At 41.0% G+C, this 11,035-nt stretch overlaps 1 protein-coding gene and 1 long non-coding RNA gene across 2 annotated transcripts; one reads left to right on the top strand and one right to left on the bottom strand.

The window, feature by feature from the left end:
• Positions 1 to 87: 87 nt before the first annotated feature.
• Positions 88 to 3,422, top strand: LOC120734159 (FERM, ARHGEF and pleckstrin domain-containing protein 1-like). The gene is made up of 4 exons (XM_040032803.1): positions 88 to 120; positions 886 to 993; positions 1,841 to 1,992; positions 3,335 to 3,422. Exons 1-4 carry the CDS (start codon positions 88 to 90, stop codon positions 3,408 to 3,410), a joined length of 369 nt encoding a protein of 122 aa, XP_039888737.1. The 3' UTR covers positions 3,411 to 3,422.
• A 2,141-nt stretch (positions 3,423 to 5,563) lies between these two features.
• LOC120735635 lies at positions 5,564 to 10,252 on the bottom strand. Its single transcript, XR_005696323.1, has 3 exons — positions 10,208 to 10,252; positions 9,451 to 9,454; positions 5,564 to 5,760 (listed from the first exon to the last, which is right to left on the bottom strand). It is a non-coding gene; the product is annotated as an uncharacterized LOC120735635 (long non-coding RNA).
• Between the last annotated feature and the right edge of the window lie 783 nt (positions 10,253 to 11,035).

Below are 11,035 nucleotides of genomic sequence, written 5' to 3'. Positions count from 1 at the left end.
TGTCAACCTGCAACCTGCGTCTTCCCTCAGCTGGGCAGCTGATATAGGTTTCAGTCCATGCACATCTGATGGCATGGCAACACCAGCATGTCCATGGTGGACTTTAGCATAGCTGTCGAGGTACCATTGCCGTGTTTGTGTTCGTCTTTCTTCTCCTGCCACATTCCCTGTTTTTCCTTCCCACCTCTGACTTTGGAGTCCAACTGCTTGTTTGTGTCCCACTTGTTTACCGCTGTTCTGTCTTCTTCTTCTTTGTGCTCAAAGAACCATTGCCCCGATGATCTTTGTGTCTTTTCTTTCTGCTCATATCTGTATTTTTGTCTTTCTCCATCGACGTTCATCTGTATCTCTATTTCTGCATCTGTGTGCACTAACATTGGTAGAGGCCATCAGTAGTGCGGCCAGTGAGTTGATGAGTCCCTTCAGCAGACTTCAGGGGCCCGCATCTCTTGCTTTGCTGGTTTGCTGGTACAGAAAACACAGCCTGTCTTTTAGCAACACCAGCTGGATTAGAGAGGTACTGCAACAGCTGCAAACGTGTTTAGCTATACAAATCAGAAATAAATTAATAAATGACTCTTATAATAAATAAGATAAATACATATATCTAAATCAATGTAAGTAGTTTGCAGGATGTTTAGTCTGCTTATGACAAATGAGTAAAACAATTTTTTCCTAAAATTCGCAAATATTCATGCATTTTTTGCACTACTGATGCTCACGCTAAATTTCAACATGACTATATTACATTGACAGGACCTGATGGCTTTCTCTTTCCCATAATCTCCTCCGTTTTAACATCCAGTTAGACTAACACTGTGTTGCATCATTGATTGTTTTATCCATTTGCTTTTTGCTCTCTCCTTTCTTCTGTCGCCCTCGCAGAACCAGCTCTCAGGTAACCTGCTAAGGAAGTTTAAGAACAGCAATGGCTGGCAGAAACTCTGGGTGGTTTTCACCAACTTCAGTCTGTTTTTCTACAAGTCACACCAGGTAAGACGAGAAGGAAAACACTGGCAGTTACAGTGCAAATACGCAGGAATGGTTTGACTTGATAATTAAAAGTGGGAAGCTGATAGTGTCTTTATAATTTATTGAAGTCAGTGAAGGTTACTTTTAAAATGTATTCCACTACAGATTACAGAATACAGGCCCAAAGTGTATTTTGTAACGTATTCCGTTACGTTACTCAATGAGAGTAACGTATTCTGAATACTTTGGATTACTTAATATATTATCATACTTTTTACAACTACATGAATGTACTATTGCTGTGTGATTTATTACTTTTACTGAAGGTTACTTGCCATACTAAAACAAACTAGATGTTTAAATCTTAATATAAAATGAGTAACAGTAGGGTGGACAATAGGTAAGGCTGCACTTTTTGCAGCGATCTCGTATAGAAAACTATTCCGCGCGTATATATAATTCTTTTAAATATTTCTTCACGTCATTATGCGGGCCGCATGTAGAGGTGACATGGGCGGCAAGATTGAGACCCAAGCATTAGAAGCCTCATAATGTGTGTTTTGGTGGAAACCAAAAATAGAGAGGTGACAGAAACAGGAAAATACCACCGTGTAATCCATTCATTTCAACAAAGTAACTGTATTCTGAATACTACCTTTTTAAACAGTAACTGTAATGGAATACAGTTACTCATATTTTGTATTTTACATACGTAACGGTGGTACATGTATTCCGTTACTCCCCAACACTGATTGAATTAGATTGAATTTGTGCAGTCGCAGCCACAGAACGTAGTTTCGGTTACTCTGATCAGTTTAATAGTAGAGGTTGTATTAACAGATGTTTCCCTCTTCTGACTCATGTGCAGGATGACTACCCTCTGGTGAGCCTCCCTCTGCTGGGCTACTCTGTCACCGTCCCATCGGAGTCAGAAAACATCCACAAGGACTACGTCTTCAAACTCCACTTCAAGTCTCACGTCTACTACTTCAGATCAGAGAGCGAATACACCTTTGAGAGGTGGGTGTACAGTAATAGAGGCAAATACAGAAATGCAATTAGTTACAACGTGCTTTAACTTAAACCATCCTTTTATTTTTTTAATCCGACTCTCTGAAGCTACATCCATCTTTTACAACGTTTGATAAATTCCTTAAATCTTTTTAATGTCCAGAACGCCTCCACAGCTTGATGCTGACTTTTTAAATTGTCACCATTTTTACAGTAAAATAGAAAATAAAGCAAAATATGCCTTAGGACTAAGCTGTGAGTGGCAACTCATATGGGTATGCAGTGGTCTCAGGCGTCATCTAAAGCCTGGAAAATTAAAATCAAAATTTTTTTTTTTTTTAGGAATATTTGGAAATGCATTTACTATATGTGTTCATACACTGAATATCATGTTCTAAATATAAAGCTCATCTTCTCTTCTTTCTGAAACATTTAGATTTTCTCTCTAGCACAGATGGTAAGAGAGTGACACTCATTTAAAGAGCACTTGTAAATAAAGGCTTAAAATTTAATCTGACACTTGAACAGCTGAAAGGCATTTCTACATGCTATGTGTGGGTCCAATAAACAGGTTTAGAAAAAACAATTACAAACTACAGGAAAGAGACTGCTTATAGTCTGGGCCCTCTTCTGAAATTCAGATAAATTGTTTCATTTTAAATGTAAAAGTCAATTTCTGTCTAGTTCAATTTACCAAGTTGTATTGCATTATATATTTAAATTATTTTAATAGAACGTTTTGTGAGCAAACCCAACTAAGGAAAGCATTAAGTATTTTAAAAAGTGAATATTAACAGTAACACTATTCAAACAGTCTCCTTAGCCCTGTAACCAACTAGCAACCTTCCCAGGGTGCACCCCACCTCTCGCCCTATGATAGCTGGGATATGCTTCAGCCCCTCCCATGGCCCTAAATTAGATAAGGTGGAGTAAACGGATGGACGGAGTATTCAAAGAGAACTTCTGCGATGTTCAAGGTTCAAGGTTCTTTATTTGTCACATGCATAGTTAAACAAGTATAACACACAGTGAAATGTAGCCTGACACACTCCTCGACATGTGCAAAAATTGGGGGGGGCTGTAGAGGAAGAACATTATATATATATCTATATATATATATCTATACATATATCTATATATCTATATATCTATATATATATATACATTGGGTGAATGTGCAGTAGTAGCAGCAAGCAGGTGAATTCTGTACATTAATATGAATAGACATCTGACTATTTTACAGGATAGACAATATAAACATGTTTAAAATTAAAGTTTGATATATTTATAATGTTTGATATATTTCAATCAATGTTTGAATCTACTGATATAAATCCTTTTTTCCCACCAGGTGGATGGAGGTGATCCGGAGCGCAACCTGCTCTACTAGCCGATCACTGCTGAGCACCAGGAAAGACCTTTACTGATGATTCCTCCACTTGGTGTAGTGATGGTAAATTTGATTCTTTTTACTGAATCGAGTTTTAATGAGTCACTCACCAAAGTGAATCGGGGTTTTTGAGTCATTTGATTCACTGAGTCAGTTGACCAGAGAGTGCAAAAAATTTACATTTTCACTCAAACTTAATTTGTTTCTCTTTTCATGTAAATCCCACTGCTAAGATGAATGATTAAAAAAAACAACAACAACAACAACTATTTTATAGAGCAAAAAAGAGCAAAAACATTTCTAAAATTAAGCAATTTCCTATCAAAATTGCTTAATAAACATTTATTTTGTTTATTTGTATTTTATTAGTATTTTCCTTAAGTGTGTCAAATATATATTTTCTCATCTAAATGTCCACTGAGCTGTGAGCCAGGGGGCGGTAATGCGCCTTAACATTGGTTGCCAACCAAGAAGAAGAAGAAGCTTCTTGGTTGACTGAGTGGTGTTCAGTTAACAACCTCCAACTGAACACCACGAAAACTAAAGAACTTATCTTGGACTTCAGGAAGGGCAGAGCAGACCCGGCCCCACTTTACATTCACGGGAACTGTGTGGAGAGGGTACACTCCATGAGGTTTCTGGGCGTGCAGATCTCTGATGACCTCTCCTGGACTGCAAATACCACGGCGGTGGTTAAAAAGGCCCAGCAGCGTCTCCACTTTCTGAGAGTGCTCAGGAGGAACAACCTGGAGGAGAGGCTGCTGGTGACATTTTACAGAGCCACCATAGAGAGCATCCTAACGTACGGCATAACAACATGGTATGCAGGGTGCTCAGCTGCGGACAGGAAAGTACTGCAGAGGGTCATCAACACAGCCCAGAAGATCACTGGCTGCTTTCTGCCCAGCCTGGAGGTCACTGCAAACTCTCGGTACCTCAGCAGAGCTGGCAATATCATCAAGGACCACTCTCACCCCAGCAACCAACTGTTTGAACTATTACCGTCAGGCCGACGGTACAGGTCACATAAAACCAGGACAAACAGATTCAGGGATAGCTTCTTTCCCAGAGCTATCACCGTAGTAAGTAAGCACAAAAACAATTGAACCTATTCCATACCGTCACTGTCATTATATTATGCTGCTATTCATACTGTCATTATATTAATGCTGCTATCCTGTATATATTGTACATACTATTGTTTGAGTACTTACGATTGTTTTTTTGTACTTTTTATATTTTACATTTATATTTATTATTGAAACTTGCACCAAGGGAGTGGCACTCCAATTTCGTTGTACTCTGTACAATGACAATAAAGGCTATTCTATTCTAAGCTGTGAGCCAGGAGGGAGGTGGTGAGTGAGTGAGTGAGTGAGTGAGTGATTCGTTCGCTCGCTCTATGATTCAGCACAGGAGGGAGGGGGTGAGTGAGTGAGTGATTCGTTTGCTCGCTCTATGATTCAGCACAGGAGGGAGGGGGTTAGTGAGTCCTGAGTGGTTCGTTTGCTCTATGATTCAGCACAGGAGGGAGGGGGTTAGTGAGTGCTGAGTGATTCGCTAATGCTTACGATTGAGCACAGGAAGGGAGGGGGTGAGTAGCTCAAATGTGTTGTTAGCATGTTAGCAGAGCGATGCTACTCTGAACCGAGGAGCTATTTTCTTGATGTGAGCTTCTACTCAGGATTTTTTCTTCCAGTTCAGAGCAGAAATGCTTTTGTTACAAAACTGGCTGTTGTTTCCCCCCCCCCACAATTTTAATTATAAGCTAGATATATTTCTACTAATGGAATTAGTTTGCTAACAGCAACAGGGATGAGTCAGTGAGTCAGTTGGGCTTGTGAATCATGATTCACGAGTCAGTAAAGTGATTCTCGAGTATTGAACGATTCGTTCACGAATCGAACATCACTAACTTGGTGGTAGAGTATCACTTCCTGTTCCTGCTCAAACACAGTGGTGTTTTTGAGTAGCTTATCTGCATAGCAATTTCATTAAAAACTTTTAAATACATTCTTGTTTCATAGTATAATCTTCACGTGCTTCATTCGAAGCACACTTTCTGTGTACTCACTACTTAATTTATAGCCAAAGTATTCACTCACTGTCTCTGTACTGTTTAGCTAGCTTAGCTTAGCTCGTAGCCGACTCGTTAGCACCATGGCTACTTCACCTGTCCCTCCTGCATTTTCCTGCTCATTGTGTCAGATGTTTAGCTACTCCTCTGCCTCCTTTAGCAGTAATGATACCTGTAACAAATGTAGCATATTTGCAGCTCTGGAAGCCAGGATTACTGAATTAGAGACTCTGCTTCGCACCCTTCGTTCACCCGTAGTTAGCCAGGCCCCTGTAGCTGGTGCAGCCGAAGAAAGCGTAGGCCCCGCTAGCTGTTCCCCGGCAGACCTCAAGCAGCTGGGGAAAGAGGGCGGCTGGGTTATGGTGAGGAGGAAGCATAGTAATAAACAGAAGCCCCAGGTACACCACCAACCTGTTCATGTGTCTAACCGTTTTTCCCCACTCGACGACACACCCGCTGGAGGTCAAACTCTGGTAATTGGTGATTCTGTTCTCAGGCACGTGAAGCTAGAGACACCGGCAACCATAGTCAATTGTCTTCCAGGGGCCAGAGCAGGTGACATTGAAGGAAATTTAAAACTGCTGGCTAAGGGTAAACGTAAATTCAGTAAAATCATAATTCACGTCGGCAGTAATGACACCCGGTTACGCCAATCGGAGGTCACGAAAATCAATATTGAATCTGTGTGTAACTTTGCCAAAACAATGTCGGACTCTGTAGTTTTCTCTGGTCCCCTCCCCAATCAGACCAGGAGTGACATGTTTAGCCGCATGTTCTCCTTAAATCGCTGTCTGTCTGAGTGGTGTCCCAGAAACGATGTGGGCTTCATAGATAATTGGCAAACCTTCTGGAGGAAACCTGGGCCCTGTTTCAGGAAGCCGGTTTAGTGGAAAAACTGAGTAAGTATACCCTGAGTTAACGAAAACTCTGGGTTTTCGGTTTCACAAAGCGAGTTCAGATGAAGCCTCAGTGAGTCACCATGACGACACACTCCGTGAAGCTAACCTGCCCCCTAGCAGGTTTACTACAACTAACCCTGACTGTCTCCGCCCCTTTGTCGGAAACCTGACAGTAGGAAGTGTCGGACATGGCGTGCCCCTGCCTTGAAGAGCCAGTAGATCGTGAAGCCCGAATTCTCTGCAGAGCTCTCCGCCGGGAGAGAGTGATTAGAGCGCGTTTGGACATTTTATCATTTCCTGATGATTTTCTGTGCGAACGTTACCGTTTCTCAGCACAATCTATAATTTATTTGGATAACATCCTCAGGCCATATATTACGCATGTGACACATCGCGGACGTGCTCTCAGTTCATTACATATTATTTGTATTGCACTTCGGTTTTTTGCAAACGGGAGCTTTCTGTATAATATTGGTGACGCTGAGCACGTTTCCAAGGCTACCGTCTGTCGGGCAGTCAGGAATGTTACAGTTGCACTGAAACGTCTCCTGTACTCGTTTGTGGTGTTCCCCGGTCATAGACCCACAAGATTTATCAAAGAGGGATGCCACAAAATTGCAGGTATCAGGATGACCAAAACTTAATTTATGATGTGGTGATACTTGGACTACTACTTAAATTTTACATTTATTTTCAAGGTTCCCAGGCGTGATTGGCTGTACAGATGGCACTCACATTCCAATCATTGCTCCTTCAGTAAATGAAGGAGACTATGTGAACAGGAAGTCTTTCCACAACATTAATGTACAGGTACATAGTTCCCTGTAGCATTTCAAACTAACATATTATTTCATTATAGTAATGGATGCTAATTTGTGTTCTCTGCACTGTGAAGATCATATATGATGCTGCCAACATTATCACAAATGTGGAAGCCAAGTGGCCAGGCTCTGTCCATGACTCACAAATATTCCGTGAATGTACACTGAGCACAAAATTTGGACATGGTGAGTTGAGAATACTTTAAAATATATAAAGACCAATTGCTTCAGGGACATTTGAACTGAAGTGTATCCTTCTGTCTTAGGAGAGTTCACTGGCTACTTGCTTGGTGATAGGGGGTATCCATGTTTACCCTATTTGCTTACCCCTTACCCTGACCCTGAACCGGGCCCACAGCAGCGATATAATCTGGCTAATTGCAGGACAAGAGCCAGAATTGAAATGACTATCGGAATGCTTAAGGCCCGGTTCCAGTGCCTGCAAAGACTCAGGGTCACCCCAGAAAGGGCATGTGACATTATTGTGGCCATGTGTGATTCTTCACAACATTGCCACAATTAGAGGAGAACACTGTCCTTCTGAACCAAACATCAGCAGTGATCAGCATGAACATCCTGACCCTCCCACGGACATACAAGATGGAAGCGCAGTCAGAGACACCATATGTCACAATCATTTCTTTTGACCCATCACCTCAACATGTTGAAAGAAGAATAAACAGATTTTGTGTTCAACTGGCTTTATTGGTCGCCTGTGTTTCCTGTACACAAAGTATTAAAATATGTAAACCTCATAAGGTGTCTCTGTTGCTTCCTCCTCTGTAACAGCTGTCAATGTTTCTTCATTATTTTCCTGTAGTAAAGAAATAAACAACATTGCTGTTCTACTGTAAACTCATGTAATCTGTGGAGTATTACTCACAACTGCATGTTGGTCTGGCTCAACAGGAGGCTGCACCAGATGCAGTACACCACCACCATCAACTGATAGTATATGAGGTTTATACAGGTCACTTATAACTTACAAGGGACCAAATGGCAATTAACAAACATACCAATCACCTTACACTTCATTGTCATATTGCTCTCAAAGACAACCAAGACTGAGGGAAGGCAAAATCAGTAGGAAAATAACTTCACTACAAAATAATCCATTATGGTAAAGAGTTTATCAAATGAATGAGTAGCACTGCAAAGGTGACTGTGAAGACAGGATGTATGCACATCATGTCTTATTTTGAATTTACCCCCTATGTAGGCACTTGTGTCTTGCAGGGTTATTGACTCAGAGGATGTCCCCGCAGAGATGCCTTCGGCCACAGGGCGCCCACTGTTTTGGCTGAGGGCCAACTGCTCAGCCTCTGTGAGTGGTGGTGGTGGAGGACCCCCACCTGTTTTTCGGGCCTCCGCTTTTTTTCTGTTGGCTATAACGGGTCACATTTGAGCATACAGAGTAAGCAAATATGTACTTGTAATGTGCTCAGATAATTTCAATAAGTGCTTACAGAAAGAAAATTAATGTAGCCTCTAACTGCAATTGATTTACATGGGACAAACAGACCAAGCACTATGGCTCATAATACAATTACACCTCACCTGTTTGGACTATATTTTTATATTTCATTTTTACTTGCTGCCAGAAACGTTTGGGGCCTGTTGGGTTGCACCTGCGCTCACATCACGTCACAAAATAAAATGTATAAAATAAAAAATAAAATATAATAAATAACGTGTTAAATGGGTGGAAATCCCTAGATCAATGTTTAAATTAACACTCACGCATTGACTCTGTCGGCTATGTTTTGCCATGCATGCTCCCTTTCTTTTGCAGCTGGGGCTGTGTTACTTTTTTTCTGCAAAATTTGCATGTTATCGGCATATGCTGCCATCAGAATTTCGGCGTCAAGCGCTGTAAAATACATTGACCGCGCCTTCTTTCCCTCCGTCTCCATGGTGACTCGCTTAATCTGTGCTCCACTGATCAGGGCTTTATGTATCCTCGTGCGCGAGCTTAACTTGGGGTTAAAGCAACTCCGCGTTGATTGAACTACTTGTTATCAGCCTTTCTGAAACCGAATATTCCGAGTTGGACAGTTCGGGGTTACTCAACCCTGAGTATCGTTTTTCACTCTGAGTTTTCTAAACCGGCTTCCTGAAACAGGGCCCTGGTCTTGTTAGGAGAGACAGCATCCATCCGACTTTGGATGGAGCAGCTCTCATTTCTAGAAATATGGACAAATTTATTCATCCCCCCAAAATAGGACTATCCAGAGTTGGGACCAGGAAGCAGAGTTGCAGTCTAAGGCTAAGGCTCTACACGCCTCTCTGCAGCTTCCCTCCTGCTACCCCCCCCCCCCCCCCCAAAAAAAACAAAACAAAACAAAAAAAACAAAACAAAAAAACCCCCGTCTCCACAGAGACTGTGTCAGCTCCCAAACAGACAAAAACATAAACAATTACAAAGAAAGAACAATACAGTATCCACATCTGAACCAAAGAGTAAAACAGTGAAATGTGGATTATTAAATATTAGGTCTCTCTCCTCCAAGTCTCTGTTAGTACATGACTTAATAATTGATCAACAAATCGATTTACTCTGCCTTACAGAAACCTGGTTGCAACCGCATGATTATGTTAGTTTAAATGAATCAGCACCCCCGAGTCATTCTAACTACCAGAAATCTCGAAGCACAGGCCGAGGGGGCGGTGTGGCAGCAATTTTTCACACCAGCCTATTAATTAACGAAAGATCAAGACAGACTTTTGATTCATTTGAAAGCCTGATGCTTAACATTGTCTACCCCAGCTGTATAACTCAGAAACCAGTCTTACTTGTTATCATATATCGTCCACCTGGGCCTTACACAGAGTTTCTGTCTGATTTCTCAGACGTTTTATCTGATTTAGTGCTTAGCTCAGATAAAATTATTATTGTGGGTGATTTTAACATCCATGTAGATGCTAAAAATGACAGCCTCAACATGGCATTTAATCTGTTATTAGACTCAATTGGCTTCTCTCAAAATGTAAAAGAACCCACCCACCACTTTACTCACACTCTAGATCTTGTTTTAACATATTGCATAGAAACTGAACATTTAGCAGTGTTTCCTGAAAACCCTCTCCTGTCGGATCATTTCCTGATAACATTTACATTTACAATAATTGATTACACAGCAGTGGAGAGTAGACTTTATCACAGTAGATGTCTTTCTGAAAGCGCTGTAACTAAGTTTAAGAATATGATCCACCCGCTGTTATCATCTTCAATGCTCATAGAGCAGAGCAGCTATCTGAACGCTACCCCAACAGACGTCGATTGCCTTTTTAATAATTTTACCTCCTCACTACGTATGACTCTGGATACTGTAGCTCCTGTGAAAACTAAGGTCTCAAATCAGAAGTACCTGACTCCGTGGTATAATTCTCAAACACGTAGCCTAAAGCAGATGACTCGTAAGCTGGAGAGGAAATGGCGTGTCACAAATTTAGAGGATCATCATTTAGCCTGGAGAAATTGTTTGCTGATTTATAAGAAAGCCCTCCGCAAAGCCAGAACATATTACTATTCGTCACTGATTGAAGAAAATAAGAATAACCCCAGGTTTCTCTTCAGCACTGTAGCCAGGCTGACAAAAAGTCAGAGCTCTTTTGAGCCAACCATCCCTTTAACGTTAACTAGTAATGACTTCATGAACTTCTTCACAAATAAAATTTTTATCATTAGAGAAAAAATTACCAATAATCATCCCACAGATGTAATATCATCTACAGCTACTCTTAGTACCATTGATGTTAAGTTAGACTTTTTTTCTCCAATTGATCTTTCTGAGTTAACTTCAATAATTACTTCCTCCAAACCTCTGTGTCTTTTAGACCCCATTCCTACAAAACTGCTCAAAGA

The sequence above is a fragment of the Simochromis diagramma genome, unplaced genomic scaffold, assembly GCF_900408965.1.
Source record: "Simochromis diagramma unplaced genomic scaffold, fSimDia1.1 OVJJ01000411.1, whole genome shotgun sequence".
Taxonomy (NCBI): Eukaryota; Metazoa; Chordata; class Actinopteri; order Cichliformes; family Cichlidae; genus Simochromis; species Simochromis diagramma.
This window is presented reverse-complemented; position numbering and strand designations above follow the sequence as displayed.

What these genes read in the sequence shown, in the direction of transcription:
- LOC120734159 (XM_040032803.1), top strand. Translation starts at nt 88, where the DNA reads ATGTCCATGGTGGACTTTAGCATAGCTGTCGAG. An exon ending in ACTTTAGCATAGCTGTCGAG is followed by an intron (nt 121 to 885) that starts GTACCATTGCCG and finishes TCGCCCTCGCAG; the next exon opens with AACCAGCTCTCAGGTAACCT. An exon ending in AGCGAATACACCTTTGAGAG is followed by an intron (nt 1,993 to 3,334) that starts GTGGGTGTACAG and finishes TTTTCCCACCAG; the next exon opens with GTGGATGGAGGTGATCCGGA.